This window comes from Caretta caretta, chromosome 11 (assembly GCF_965140235.1).
Source record: "Caretta caretta isolate rCarCar2 chromosome 11, rCarCar1.hap1, whole genome shotgun sequence".
Lineage (NCBI taxonomy): Eukaryota > Metazoa > Chordata > Testudines > Cheloniidae > Caretta > Caretta caretta.
In genome coordinates, this window is record NC_134216.1 from 26604989 (window position 1) to 26620980 (window position 15992).

The window sequence follows — 15992 nt, forward strand, 5'->3', positions numbered from 1 at the left end:
TGAGCTGGTGCTTTCACGTACTGTGAGGAAAGATCTCTTCAAGTCAATTTATATTCAGAATTACAGACTCTGATAAGGAAAACTGCCTGCTGTGGAAAAAGGGGTATTTTCTTCCTTTTTAAATTTTTTTAAAAAAATTAATAAAGCCACCTGTCACATTTAAAGAGGAATCATGTCTTGTTTTCAGCTTTAATCCCTCTTTTTAACCCAACATCCTCTTGTAATGCCATTACAATACTTTAAAGGGGGAAAGCATAAGCTGATCTAAAATTGAAGAAATATTAAATCCTCAAGGTGAAGCTTTTATGGTGGATTTTCTGCAATATATGTGAAGTATCTCACATTTCAGTAAAAGCGGCAAAGAGTCCTGTGGCACCTTAGAGACTAACAGACGTATTGGAGCATAAGCTTTTGTGGGTGAATACCCACTTCGTTGCATGCATGTCACATTTCAGTGTTACACTTAACAGGACAAAGTAGTACAATGGAGCTATGGTAAACCATGTCTGGCATTTGTAACTTGCATAGGGATGCCTGAGAGAGCCACATTGAACTAGATAAGACTCGTATCAATCTGCATTTGTAGGGAGGTACCTTTTTCTTTTGTCCACTAATCTCACATGAGCTTACGTTCAGTTGATTCACATGGACTTTGAGCTCACTCTAGACTCTTCAGAAGCAAGTCTGCCATAGGTCCTAGTTATTGTATCAACGGCCTGAAATAAGAGCACTGTCTCAGTGTTACACTTTGCTCGTGGCTGCTTGTCTCCCATGTTAAAATGTGGGAAATAATGTTCCCTTATTGAAACGAAGGGTTTTAATGAGCAAAGCATTGCTGTTCTGGTGTATTCACTGACCGCGCTGTCAGGATGGCAGCAGTAGAACTTTCCTCTAACCCATTCTTGAGGTTACAGCTGGGACACTGAGAGTTTTGTAGCTTTAACTTCTGTGTTACTAGGCCACCGTGGTTTCTTCTGCCTTCCAATGTTGGCATGAATTTTTTTTTTTTTTTAATTCTAATACAGTGGAACCTGCTTCAGTGAACTCTGCTTTTAGTAAAAAGAAAAGGAGTACTTGTGGCACCTTAGAGACTAACCAATTTATTTGAGCATTATTGGTTAGTCTCTAAGCTGCCACAAGTACTCCTTTTCTTTTTGCGAATACAGACTAACACGGCTGTTACTCTGAAATCTGCTTTTAGTGAAACTCGATTTATCGTGAAATAGAATACAATTTCCTCCTCTTTCAGTGCATCACAATGTGCAAATGTTAATAAGTCCCACTGTGCTGAGCCTCTTGAAAAAAGTATTTCTGTGTGGCAGGAGGAAAAATGTCTTTGCGAGCATGATCTTGCTTCCATTGAAGAAAGTACCTACTGACCTCAATGGAAACAGGGTCTGGCCCTAGAAGAGGATTACAAAGTGTATACTGGGTGTTCAATTTGCATGCACACTTCATTTATCCTTTTTCACATAGACGCTTTGTTTTCTGGGACTGGGCTATGTATGTGAGGAGAGGGTGGAGCATGAGAGCTCATTAGGGAAAGGAGAACTTTTTATTTTATGTTTTTACATTGTCATTTATTTGGGGTGAGATGGAGTGTGTGTAAGATATTCTCTTCCCATTAGAGAAAGCACACTCCAAGCAATACTATTGGGCAGATGTGCTTGCAAAGCTGATTGCAGACTGATCCAAAGGGCAGGAATTAATGGCATTAAAGTTATACTGCAGTGCCAGTTCAGTAATAGCGTGTCTTAATGGCACAGATATAGGCAATGAGGCATGATCCCTTTGGTGGCAAGGTAAAGCATGGGATCATCTCCGCTCCCTCCCCCTCCCCCCCAAAATAATCAGGGATTCAGAAACAATTTATATTTAATTTAATATATCACCTCTATTTTCCTTCTTACTGACTGCTGCGAACCACTGTACTGAACAATGCAAGCTTCTCATTCCTTGAGGAGCTGAATGGGTTGCCATACATATAGGCTTGGCAGAATTTGATTTTTTTCCCCATCAGATGATGTCAGTGTTTATTTTGAGCATTTCTACTTCCATTGATTAAAGTGTTCAGTTGTGTGAAATTATGGGGTTTAAGTATTCTTTTTTTTTTAAATTATTTTTTTTATTTAAATGTTCCAAGTTGTGGGAAATTATGAGATCAGACAGTTATTTAATGACAGACACTGAGAGTCAAAAAGTTTAAACTTTGACCATTAAATCACAAATTGTCAATATATACAGAGTAAATATAATTAAATCAAACACCAAGTTGTCAGGCATTTTTCTTACTTTGCCTATCTGTAAATTTTAATTATTGTCAATGGAAATACTTTTACAGTGATTTGTATTTGTATGGTGAAATCATGTTTACTAACATTTACCAATAAAAATGTAATTCTTCCAAGCGAAACTATATAGTGGTTAACGTTGACTTTTGTATAAATACCAAAACACATACATGTTTGTTTTAACATTAATTGAATATTCATAGTCTAAATGTAGCTGAGCTCTGCTTTTCTAGAAAGGGGCATTTAGCAGTATAACTGATTCGGTTTTTCACTAGGATCTGTAATTCAAGGGCAGAAAACTAGTGGATACTTTGAACAAAACCCTTGAGATAGACAGCTATATATATAGAACGTACCAGTTTTCATGTTTAATTTCTGTCATACTGGCTTAATGTTTATAAGATGACTGTCACTCCGCGCGCTCCAGTGTATTTAAATGCAGCAAGTTGTGTCTTCAGGGACTGTATCTGAAAACAGTAATAATAGCTGACTGATTGGTAGGACAGTTATATATGACAAACCAGTAAGATCCCAGAAATCTGTACATTATATAAAAAGCTGTATAACTAGTCTGTAAATTCATAGTTTTTCTTCCTCACTTGCTCTGATTTTTGTGTGTGTTGCTTTTACAGTTGAAATGGGTTTTACTCATAGAAATGACTACTGACTATATTTTTAAAATGATTTCTCATGATTCATGGCAACATGGATATCTACCCAATTTTTAAAAGTAAGGGTATGATCGTGAAATCAACATCTTCTCTGATGTTGACCATTTTTATTCGTGATGTTAACACTTTTGTATGGGGTTTGTTTTTGCAGGCCATATCTTTGAGTCCATATGTTTTTCAATAATAATCCATAATCACTGGAAAAATCCCTTATATTGTATCATCAAGGCCTTTCTTTAACTATGTGTGAACGTAAATGACTGCACAAGGTGTGAGATCTTCCTGTTATGTTCATAGAAAGATTTTGTTTCAAACTCTCATCATAATTCACTTAAGGTTGATTCATCTGTATGTCCTGCAGTTAGGGAAACTGTTTTTACTTAATATTTGGAACTCCTTGATAGGGCATAGGAAGCTGGCTGTGCCCACTAATACAGAGAATGGTCCTGTTTGCAAGACTGCATCTTGGCAACTTGGCCTGACAAGCCACAGTGTAACCAAAATACCCTCCTTCCCAGATCTCTCTTTTGGCTGCCTGCACTAGTGAAGAGTCTGATGAATGCAGCTTCAGGAGATTTTTTTCTTTTCTATTTTGGCACACACAAACAACCCTTTCCAAGTTACAGTTTGCCGTTGTGTCTTTAGGGGAAGCTGCACGACCATCAGCTAATGGGAATAATTCCAAGAATTGCACATGACATCTTTGATCACATCTATTCCATGGATGAAAACCTGGAGTTTCACATAAAGGTAAATGCAAAATGACATGTTATGTAATGGGTCAGATGGAAGACAATGAACTGGATGGTAAAACTCCATTTTGTTACAAAATGTAACATTTCACTGCAGAGTTTTTCATTTTTCCTTAGGTGATTTAACAGACCCATTAATATAAAAGAGGTTTTTGTACAGGAATCTGATGTAGTTGTGTCTGCTGTAGTTAGGCTATGGGAAATATCCTTGCTGGGATTTTTTTCTGTTTGTATTTCTTTCAGATCTCTATAATAGTATAATGCACTGTTTCTCTATATTCCTTCCCTAACTCAAATACATGGAGTTTCAGATCAGCCCTTGTTGTTAGTTATTAGCAGTTTGGTATGCATGGCACTTTACTGAGAGACTATAGAGCAGGGGTGGGCAAACTGCAGGCTGCGTTCAGCCTGTCAGACCTTTTAATCCAGCCCTCGAGCTCCTGTCAGGGAGCGGGGTCAGGGGCTTGCCCCGTTGCAGCCGGGGAGCGGGGTCGGGGGCTTGCCCCACTCCGTGCATGCTGTGGCTCCACGCGGCTCCTGGAACCAGTGGCATGTCCCCCCTCTGCCTCCTACGCGGAGATGCGGTCAGGCAGCTCTGCGCACCACCCCGTCCACAGGCCCTGCCCCTGCAGCTCCCATTGGCCATGGTTCCTGGCCAATGGGAGCTGCAGAGCTGGCGCTTGGGGCAAGGACAGCATGTGGGGACCCCTGGCTGCTCCTATGTTTAGGAGCCGGAGGGGGGACATGCCGCTAGTTCCAGGAGTTGTGTGGAGCCATTCTAAAACAAATTGGCAACAGAGTTATGAGTGTAGCTTATTTTTTCCATAGAATAAAATTATTCAGATAAAATGGAGCCTAACTATACAAATACTCACTGGACAAAACTTAATCTGGATACTAGTAGCCACAACTCCATTAACTTAAATGGGGTTTTGCTTGTTTGTGCCAATGCTGAGTTAGCCCTTTATTTTGAGGTTTTTGTTCATTGTCTCTCCAAATTTTTTTTTTTTTTTAAACAAAGCATCGTTTCTCTTCAGCTCACTCCTCCTCCTTTTGGTCCTGATTCAGAAAGCACTTATGCAGGTGCTTAACTTTAAGGATGGGCTTAACTTGGATTAACTAGATTAATACAGATGTTGTACTAAACCTGCTAAAAGTGTCGTCTTGTAATGTACATCAGTATAGCTTTCGCAAATGTCAAAGTGGTACCTCGCTACATATACTAAGGTAACATTTGAGCTTATTAATTTTCTGTGATCTCAATTTGCATTTTCAATTCTGCATATCTCAAGGGACTTCGTGAAAGAAAAGAACAAAGGTAGATTTATTCACCTTATTTTGTTGATGGACCAGTGTGAAATTACCCTTCACTGGGTAGTACTGTACACCTTTTTAGTGGAGTCATTTGCCTCCTCTTATTTTCATAGATATGGCAGTGTAGGTAAAGAACAACACTTCTGAGTCAGTGCTATAAATCTAAAACAAACACTTGTTTTGCACTAGGTTTCTTACTTTGAAATTTACTTGGACAAAATAAGGGACTTACTTGATGGTAAGTAACAGCATGCTGTTTTGTTCCCCACTGGCTGGGTTGTGGGGAGTTTGAGGAATGTGTTTCTTTCCTATTTATAATTGATTCAATGCTGTCGTATTGAAAAACTTGAATTAAATTTACAGTTGAAAGACTGAATTTCTAAATTTTATTTAAACTGGCTTAGGTTATCTGATTATCTGTCTCTTACTTTATGATAATAGAAGAGGCATTTGAATTGTTGAGACACTGTGTGCCACAGCTTTTCTGTGTAAACGAGGATGTTTCAGTGGTGTACAAAATCCAAGTGCCAGAGGTGCATTTGTGTCCAGTGTCGATATACATAGCTTGCTTATAAGCTATAGACTTCTGAGATTTTGTACTTTCTTGCCAACCAGACTACTTCTGAGTCCTGCAAACTAACATTTTCATGCATACTGTACATGTAAACCTTATGACTTACAGCCAGTTTGCAATTGAAATGCAGACTTTATACAGTATTTGTCAGAAGTTAGGTTAGATTTACATAATTAAATTTTAGCCCAGAGTATGAGAATAGACCAAGCTTTAATCAGTGTTTTTACTATGTTTCTGTTGGTTAGAAGAACTTGGGAACATTACAAAAATAATAGATTGTTTCAACTGTTGTTCCAGCCTGCACCTATTCAGTTAGTCTGGAGATGTGGGAGGGGGGTAAACTGTAATATTAACACACAAGCAGTGAAGTTGGCTGGAACTCTATTAAGCCTTGGAAATATTTGCTTTGTTCAGGAAATCCAAGTTGGTTTCATGTTTCTTCAATACGTGTTTATACTGATTGGAGCATGCAATGAAAGCTCTCACCCATGAAAATCATTTTAGATAAAAAGCCCTCCCCGGAAATTAAGGGTAACTTTTTTAAAGTAAGGAACAGGAAAAAAAATCCTCATTCTGAATTTGAGTTTTATAATGAGTTATACTGTGTTCAAATTATTCTTTTGTCATTTCTACAATTGACAGAATTTGTAAGTGAAATGCTCCTAATACATGTAATCTTTCTTCCAGTGTCAAAGACGAACCTTGCAGTACATGAAGATAAAAACAGAGTTCCATATGTAAAGGTATAAGGAAGACTTTCATATGTTTGATTTAGTTCATTTTCCCCTTCTCCCCACCCCATGGGTCCTTAAACCAGCTTCTACTTTTATGTGGGGATTTCCATTTGAACCTTCCTTAACATGCACTTTGTGTGTGTGCGTGTGTGTGTGTGTGGGGGGGGGACGGGACGGGACGGATGGACGACAACTCGGAGTCTGGTGGCACCTTAATAAATCTGTTAGTCTTTAAGGTGCCACCAGACTCCTCATTGTTTTTGTGGATATAGACTAACATGGCTACCCCTCTGATACTTTGTGTGTGTGTGTGTGGAGGAAATAAAATTTACATAATCAAAACCCTGAGCATGTAGGCAATTGTGAGGAAAATAAGGGGTGTGTGCATGTGCATGCCAACACGTGTTGAACAAGTGAATTTGGTGGGTTTTGTATTGTTTGTTTGTAGGTGGTTGTTGCTTAATCCGTTCTGAATTGTAGCTGTAATAGTCCTTGCATTTAAACAGTTTTGTGAAACATTGATCAGATTGAATCATTTCTCTTTGCTTCACTTCCCAAGTGTTTTTAAATGATTACATTTTGTTATACATGCTTTTAAAGTGAAACATTTATATTAATATTTAATACGGAACATGATAGAGAATTGAAGAGCATAATTTTTTTTTCTTCAAAATTCACTGGTATGGATGCTATGTGTGGTTGATCTATAATCTTCCAACAGACATAATGCAAAATGTTGTTGTTTTACAAACAACAATGTAGATTGTTGTTTATCAGCTTCTTGCTCCTCTACTTAAATTCCATAGAAAATGAAATTGGACATTTCTGATGAAAAGGGGAAGTATTCTATTTTCTCTTACCTCTTATCCTCAGATGGGAGAGCAAAGAAGGCCAAATCATTCCATAAACATTACCATATTACAGGAGAGAAGGAGAGCAATCTCCCCCCTGCTGTTGAGCTGGGAATGAAAAAGTAATTGTGGCACCGGAATCTAAAAGAACTTAGAGGTTTTACTGGAAGTTATTTGATACTTCAGCATTTTCTGATTGTATAGAATCCTCTTATTTGGAGTGTTTGATTTGATTGATCCTTTAATGCAATCTGAGAGTAGAATCTTCTCAAGTTACCCACCATAAAACCTACTGAAGTCAATATGAGGGCAGATTTTTGCCATATCTCTTTTAAATGTTCATATTGGATATTTATTTTTGCCTGAGAAAGATGAACATTTTACATTACTATGAAAAGATGCAAAGACACATTTTCTATACTTCTAAATACTGAATGTTCATGTTTCTAGGGGTGTACAGAGAGGTTTGTCTCTAGTCCTGAAGAAGTTATGGATGTCATTGATGAAGGGAAAGCAAACCGCCATGTAGCTGTTACAAGTAAGTGATCTCAAAGAAGTATATAAAGAAACAATAGTGCTTAGTACCTATATTTTGTCTCTTGCTTAGATTAGGAAATAACACCCCAATCCATCAAAGCACGTGGATAATTCTATTGAAGTAAACAGGACTACTCATGTGCTTACAATTAAGGATGTGTTTAAGTATTTTACTTACTTACTCACTCTAAGATACCAGTGTGCTAGAACAGTTGGTGAATGTTGACTTTTTAATGATGATCTGTGATGTGAGAAGATCTTTTACTTTGGCCCAATAAATGACTCTTGGAGAACATTAAAAAGCAATTGGGAAAACCAAGTGCAAATACACATTTAGGGCTAGTCCAGCTCCAACTGATAATTTGAAAACTCCTATTGACTTCAACGGGAGCTGAATTGGAACCTCAGTTTAACATGCATTGCAATTTCTCGACATAGGCTTTGTGAGATTCCTTACATTTTTAGCAGCAATATATACTATTGTATAACTGCAATGAAAGGTATAACTTTTTAAAGAATGGCTTGTGGTACTGTTTTCAAAATAACATGGAGATTATTTTTTAAGATTTGTCTGAAAACACATTAAAAGATTTTTAAATACTATTTTGTAATATTTATTTTAGCAGCCAAAAGTTATAGAATGAAAAGTTATGAAATATTATCAAGCTAGTGGTTTTAGTGGTTATTGCTATTTTGTATTGTGGGTGACTGTTGTGTAGACAGTCTGTTAGTGTTGACTTTAGTTATGATGTGTGTTTCATTAAGAAAATGAGCAGTGGATGGATGCAGTAACTGCATATAACTCACTATAGTTTGTTTGACAAATTATACCTGAAAAATAATTTCTAAGCTTTTACAAGTAAAAGGGAAAACAAGTAATTTTTACTTTTGAGCAATGGATTTCTATTCAATTGTAATTTAAATCAGTCCAAATTATAATGCTAGATTTCATAACTTTGGCTCTAAAATGTATTAGCTTGTCCACAGTTTACTGCTGTTCAATAAACCTCTGATATCTTGAAAACGTGAATGTAGGCATCTGATGGGTTCCAGGCTGAGGGTTTTGTTTTGTGAATTCTAGGTTTTGTTCCATATTCCCACTATGCCCCTGCCCTCACTTTGTGATTTGCTCTAGGTTTATGATTTATCTCTGCCTCAGTTTACTCATCTGTGAAGTAGAGATAATAGTTTCCTACCTAACTGATGATGAGATACTAAGTGAACGGTGCCGTGTTTTAATGTAATTGTCACTACTGCTGTTACAGAATGCATTTGATGGAATCCTACTGATTTTGGGCTTCTTTGCATGCATACATTTCATTGGCTACATTTAGAGTTTTGAGACCTGAATATAACAAATAAGATTTTAAAAAGTGGAATTGTTTATCCTTTTTCTGTATTATAATTCAAATTTGTGGAGGAATCAGTTGCTCACAATAACACATAAAGACGGCAGAATAGGCTCTTATTCTGCTCTGTCTTTTGCTGTGTTTCCTTATCCCACTGAAGCAGTGGCCTGGACTGAGTTCCAGTAGCTGGAAAGCAAATAAACCTTTTAAAACATGTATTTATTATTTTGTATTTTTACTGCACCCTATACCAGATCTGTAACTATTGTCATGGTGCATTATACCATGCTAGGCATGGTGATGAAAAAGACCGATATCTTTGATCCAGTCCCCAGACTATAACATAGGTTGCCTTTGATGCAACTAGTGACTTTGGCACAGACAAATCTCATTACTCAAGTATATTTGGAAACTTCTTCTCTAAAAAAGCAAATGACTACCTCCTAGCCAATTCTGGCAGTTCCTTCTGAATCCTTCTTGTTCTTCAGTTTGCTGTTACTCAGTGGATTTTCCCCTACATTCTCACCTTCTTTTCTGAAGTACTGTGCTCTTCTGCTTTTGCTTTGCCTTTCTTGCCACACCTAAAAAACTTCTATAGAACAGCTTTTCTTTCTGTCTTTCTTTTGACTGAACACCCAAATCTACTCTAACCTCATATCCAGCCCCACACCAAGGTGTAGAAGTCCAGACAGGAATCAACCAGAGAACGAACTAGTGCCAGGGTTGAAAGTAGGGAGAGGAAGAGGAAAACTTTGGGAATGCTGTAGAGAAAGTGAGGGGAGAAACAGAGTGGAACTAAAGTGAACACAAAGATTCCAAGCTTGGGAGAGAAGAAAGCCAGTAGTGAGGTCAGTGGTGATAGAGAGGTGGGGGTGGAGGGAAAGGAGGTGGTTACTTGTCTGACATCTTCTCTTGGATATCTCACTACAACCTCCAACACAATGTGGTTAGATCCAAGCTTATGTTGTATGGAAACTTGCACTGCACCTGACCATGCTGTACCTATTGTGTGGATCACTGAGGATTCCAGGCCCCAGGGCTCTCACTCTGACACACAAGCAACAAAAATCGCTTTAAAATTCCCATACAAATCCTCATGTGTATTTCTGAGGAACTCCATGGCAACGATTACATCCAGACCCATTTCAACTCAGATGCTTTATGACTTGCATCATAATTCTCAAAAACACTTGCACTCCACACCTTAACAAACTTCCTTCCCATTCCAATATACTGTAGTCATTCTCTTGTTACAGTACTATCTTTCTTAATAATGTATTTTCTAGCCTCTCTCTGTGTGTGTGTGTGTGCGCATGCTATGTCCTTGTTACCAAACACAGCAGGGGAATTGTCACGTTCGGGGGGGTGCAATCCAGACCAGCGAGAGGCTGTGTCACCGTCTGCCCCGCAACCTTGGGAGCCTCACAATGCTTTGCTATTGTAGCTTCCAACCAGGGCTGCTCACAAACAACCTAACAGCGTGCAGGCCACACCCTGAGTGTCTGTGTACAGCTACACCCCTGGTCCAGCAACTCCAACCCCAGCAGTTTGTGACTAGAGGGTTGCTGACACTCTGTCTTCTGCCAGCCTGGATTACTAGTTGCAGGGTGATACCAAAACACTCCCAGTCCCAGATTTTCCCAGAAACATGTTCTGCACTGTCCAGCCCTTGCCTGGGCAGGTTAGATATTAAAGTTCTGTTGCCCCCACTAAAAGGTCAATATTCAACAATTTGCTACTTTTATTTGGCAACTGGATTTGTTTAGACAAATGTATTTAACTACAAAGAGAAGTTTTGAGCGAGTATAAGGTATTAAAGTTAGAAATGGTTATTTAAAAAAAAAAAAAGATAAAACGCCTCCTACTAGCTGAAACTTACAAGCTAGACTTGGTTTAAGGTAAAATCTTTACGACATGTTCCCAGCAACAGGGGTAACCAAATTCTCATATCAGGATCAGTCGGTCCCGAAGTCCAAGGGCTGGTTCCTTTGTCATCTTATGTGAAAAGAGAGAGAGAGCTTGGGATGTTTTTGCCCTGCACTTTTATAGTTCAGTTACCCGTTGAAATTCATTTTCCTGAGGATTACTCCTAGATAAAGTTCATTCCAGCTGTGAGAAAAGAAATATGAAGTCTCTTGGTGAAAGAGGTTCCATGTTTGCTAAGATGCAGATAGATCTGTTCCTGCCCCCCTTCATTGCCAAAGAATGGCCACTTGACCGGTGATTGCCAATCCGCTTTGATGACACCTGGGTAGAGGCATCATCTTTTCGTTTGTTTACCTCCTCCCCAGACTTGTCTGGTAAACACACTGTAGTAGTAATTTCAGTTTGTTCATAACTCTTAATATGCATCTCATACATAGGTTACACAAGAAGATTGATCAGTGTGGTGTTAGTTTTTAAATGATACCTGACAGGGCATATTTTGCACAGAGATTATTACAATAATGTGTAGGGTGTGAATATAGGGGTACTTCTGATCACAGGAATATCATCTGTAATTCTGCTTTGTACTCCTAAATCTCTTGGGTTTTCATTGACTTTTTATTTTAATGAAAACAAATTAGGATTCTCAATTTAGGCCCAAAGTGTATGCTGTTTAAGAAAAATTATTTGGTGAGGGTCCTTCTAAAGAAACACTTCACATTTTCCACCCCATCACCCCAAGATCATGTCATTTATCATGAATCTGGCTAATTTTTAGCCATATGAGTGGAAAATAAAAGCTCATTCTAGATAGCATAAATGTTAGTCACTACTCTTGAGGGGCAACTGCTTTCAGAAGGGTTCAAGAAGTTGTTGTCTGAAATTTATACTTTCAAGTAGACTATTTTGTGGAGTTTCCATGCTTATTGACTAGTCACAGGCCAACTATGATAAAATGAAATAAGAACACATATTGGCAGATTTTAAAAATTTCTACAAATGGGAATGTTAAACAAAACCATTAAAAGTATTATTTCTTTATAGATATGAATGAACACAGCTCTAGAAGCCACAGTATCTTCCTGATTAATATTAAACAAGAGAATGTAGAAACTGAAAAGAAACTCAGTGGAAAGCTTTATCTGGTGGACTTGGCTGGAAGTGAAAAGGTAATGAGTACATTTTTATCAGTAATTTTTACCAGGCTTAGAAGTATTACTGTATTCCTAAATTGAGTGTGTTTTGGTGCAACTTAAATCTATGGATGTAGCTTATGCTACTTAAATGTTGCATATCTATTATTATTATTATTAAAAGTCTAGTATGTAGGTAAGAATATTGGCTCAAACTTAATCTGTGACATGTTTGGAGTTCAAGGTCGGGGAAAGCAACAGGTCAGTAGTACTAACTAGAACGAAATCCAAAACACAGCATCTGTAGTTGGTCTTTAATTTGTAATGGAGCAAATTGCAACAATATAATTTTCATGTAACTTGACACATACTGTATCAGAGCATGTATCTTCATGTTTGCTTTAATGCAAGGCCAGGTTTGTTCACTAGCATCTAGAGAAAACTGTTATGGGCATGAGTATAGACTTTCCACCAGTTTTTGTTTGGGGGTGTGTGTGTCATGTAACCTTTCTGTAAGATGTTAGATTGGGCCATTACTGTAGTTCTAATTCAGACATACCCCATTTCCAGTGCTTCCGTTTTTTAGCATATTAGGGTGTTGAGATATTAGTATTCAATACAGTTGATGTAGCTGAAGGCTACATATATGGTATTGAGGCTCCCTGCATGATAATTTTCATAACACTGATGGCATAAGCTATTTTTGCTTTCATTTGGATACAGAAAAAATGTTAAGCAGAATGAAATTTATATCTGTTTACTCAGAAGAATGAGCCCAAACAGAATTACAATGGAACAAATCTCCATTTTGTTGCCCAGAATTGATCTGAACATCAAAGAAAATGTTCTTAACATGCAGCCAAAAGGAATGTCTGGTTGCAAATAAATAGTAATAAAAAATTCCTTGGTTAGAAGGATTACTTCAGATCTAATTTAGGACTTTGTTGCATTTCTCTGCACTGTCCACCCACACGCTTTGGACTAAGAAGTATTTGAGAAATAATCAAACATAAATAGTATAGATGGGTGTTCCATAATGGTAATAGACTTTATTTTTTTTTTCACTTTAGAGACAAATGGGTAAAATAAAATGTTGTGTTGCAGTATATTGCATGGTTGGTAAAATAGCCTTCTTTATATATTGGTTGATAATTCTATTGGTGATTGGCAGCAAAAAGCACTTTCACTTAAAGAAATGTATGCATGGATTTATTTTATGTCCATTAGAGAATTCAGAATATTGTTATAGCAGTTTGGAAAATGAGTTCCCAGTTAGCTTCCCCTCATCCTTAAATTCACAGATTTGTGATTTTATTAAATTGGTTTGGGGGCATTCAGAAGACAACCTGAAATTATGTAGCCTCTCAGTAGGCTAGCCTGTTCATTGGTGGAAAAATTTTTCACTTGTCCGTGAGGTAGCATCCATTTCCCACAGCTGGATGCAGAAGTAATATCAGGCATATATTGTACCTTCAGCGGTACAATTAAAAAGACATATATGGCCTGATCCTACACTTCTTAAAATTCCCATTTAACTCAGTGGTTCCTTTGACCAAGTAAGGACCCACCCATAGACGATGTTTCTACTTTGAGCTAATGGGAAGAGAACCAAGAGAAAGATGGGAAAATGCCATTGAATAGACTTTTTCTAAGATGCTTTAAAAGTATTAGATACATTTTTTTAAAATAACTTCTTTAGTTTGAGGGTAACATTTTTTTCTCTTCCAAGGTTCTGTAACTTTTCCATTGTCTCTTTCTGTATCGTAACATTATTTGCACAAGCCCTCATTGACAGTTTAATCTGACATATTTCTGCTATCTGGTAGGTCAGCAAAACTGGAGCAGAGGGCTCTGTTCTTGATGAAGCTAAAAATATCAATAAGTCTTTGTCTGCTCTGGGCAACGTGATCTCAGCCTTGGCAGAGGGAACTGTAAGTAATCCTTTTTACTTTTTGTGCTACTAAATAATAATAAAAAAAGCTATATTTGTCAATCAGCTTTCTTTACCATGGATACATGAAATAAGCCGACATCTCCATTTAGGAAGGAGAAAGGGGAGTATTGGCTTTGAACTGTAAACTAATATAACACTGTCCTTTTCTACTGAATCTAGAAAGTATAATGAAAACTATTAGCAGGCACAACACATCTTAATAGAATTAAAACAAATATACCTATGCCACACGTTGCAAACTCAGTAAAGTCTAAATTGTTGGTACCTCGTGCTCTTTCTAATGTGCCGATTAAAAACATTGTTTGAAGAGTAATTTATCTGTCTTTCAATTAGAAAACCCATGTTCCATACCGAGACAGCAAAATGACCCGAATTCTTCAAGACTCCCTAGGTGGGAACTGCAGAACTACCATTGTTATCTGCTGTTCTCCCTCTATCTTCAATGAAGCAGAAACCAAGTCTACCCTAATGTTTGGACAAAGGTGAGTCCACCCAGCATTGGCCTGGACGTTGTTTCTTCTGTCTTCCCGCCCTGGCTGCAGGTTCTGAACCAACTGAACTGCAGAGTGTTTAGAAGAGAACTATGTTAGGTGGACATTGGTTTTTAAATAGAGGCTTCAGTTTCTGTACAAACTGTAGTTAAAAAAAATTATTTTGTCCTGAAGGATGCTTCAGAAATATAAATGGGAAAGTTGTTCCTTGGATTATAAGAAAAAATAAATGTTACGATGGCAAGAAACTACACTAGTCAAGAGTTCAAAGCTTGTCACTGGAAGGACTAAGCACAGTAGCATCACTTTAAAATGTTATGGAAATGGCAACAGCACTGTGTTTTTCATCCCCGAGCTAACCCAGTAGCCAACTTCTGGTTTTGCTTCATCTAGGGAGCTTTCACTTGAGGCTGCTTTTGAAGCTTTTGAGGTTTAGTTTTCCCTTGAATGACAGCTTGATGTAACTGACGGGACTGCAAAGGAAGCATTTTCTGCTGCCACTTAGGAGGAATATAATGTGGATTTGTGTGTAATGTCTTTTTCAGTAGGTTTATGCATAAATGGGATCTTGCCACTTTTAAAGATCTCTGGAGATGAAGGCAAGGATGAAGCAAAAAGGGTGGAAATGGTCAGAATGAAAATCTTTGTCTCATACTGGTCCACAAGAAACAGTTCTATGAAGTCCATGGTGGGAGTTTGTAAAAATATGCCAGACTCATTGAATAATTAGTGTTTTTATTATAATCTATGGAGCCTCTGATACTTTTGGAAATGACTTGCTTTGTGTAGTGTATGACTGATAAACAAAACAATATGTGCTAATAATTGCTCTTTGCAATGTAATTTACTTAACCATTGTATAATATATTGGAATCTCATTTATCTGTCAGAAATTGGGTTATGTTTTTTCAGGTGCACAAACTGCAGCAAAACCCACCCTTCTGAAGGAGCATTTTACAGGGGATAGTATAAGAATGTGTAAAGTTTTACCTGGCAACCCTTTATTCATTATGGCCCCATTCCAGCTTCTATTAAAGTTGATAGGAGTTTTGCTATTGACTTCAGTGGGAGAAGGATGGGACCTGTATTTCTTAATCAGTGCCTGATGATGATGCCTTCCTTGCATATAGACAGAAAGGGGCATAAAGAGTGCAATATGTTGGGGTGGGGGAGCAGTGAGGGGGCAAAGGAGGAGGTGAAAAGGCTCACAATTCCTGTCCCCCCCTATGCATTTGGAGCTTTGCTGTGTGGGGCAGTTAGTGGGTGGAGCCAGAGGTGACAGTGAGTGGAGCCATTCTGCAGCACTCTTCTCTTAGGGACATTCTGATGCTGCTCCAGTATTAACTTGCCCTTGGCATCTGCTAGGACCCAGACGTGGCAAAGCAGACATGAGCTATGGGAAGCATGACTGACTT

The 15992-nt window shown here is 37.9% G+C and overlaps 1 protein-coding gene across 3 annotated transcripts in view; it reads left to right on the top strand.

Annotated features, from left to right (window-relative positions):
* The window catches only part of KIF5C (kinesin family member 5C), a 148401-nt gene that overhangs the window by 51409 nt on the left and 81000 nt on the right, over positions 1–15992 (top strand). For all 3 annotated transcript variants that reach the window (XM_048869161.2, XM_048869160.2, XM_048869162.2), the window contains exons 4-10: positions 3608–3712; positions 5218–5266; positions 6290–6345; positions 7638–7725; positions 12044–12168; positions 13959–14063; positions 14420–14568. In XM_048869161.2, coding sequence (XP_048725118.1) covers positions 3608–3712; positions 5218–5266; positions 6290–6345; positions 7638–7725; positions 12044–12168; positions 13959–14063; positions 14420–14568 — 677 coding nt within the window. The remainder of the gene's footprint in view (positions 1–3607; positions 3713–5217; positions 5267–6289; positions 6346–7637; positions 7726–12043; positions 12169–13958; positions 14064–14419; positions 14569–15992) is intronic.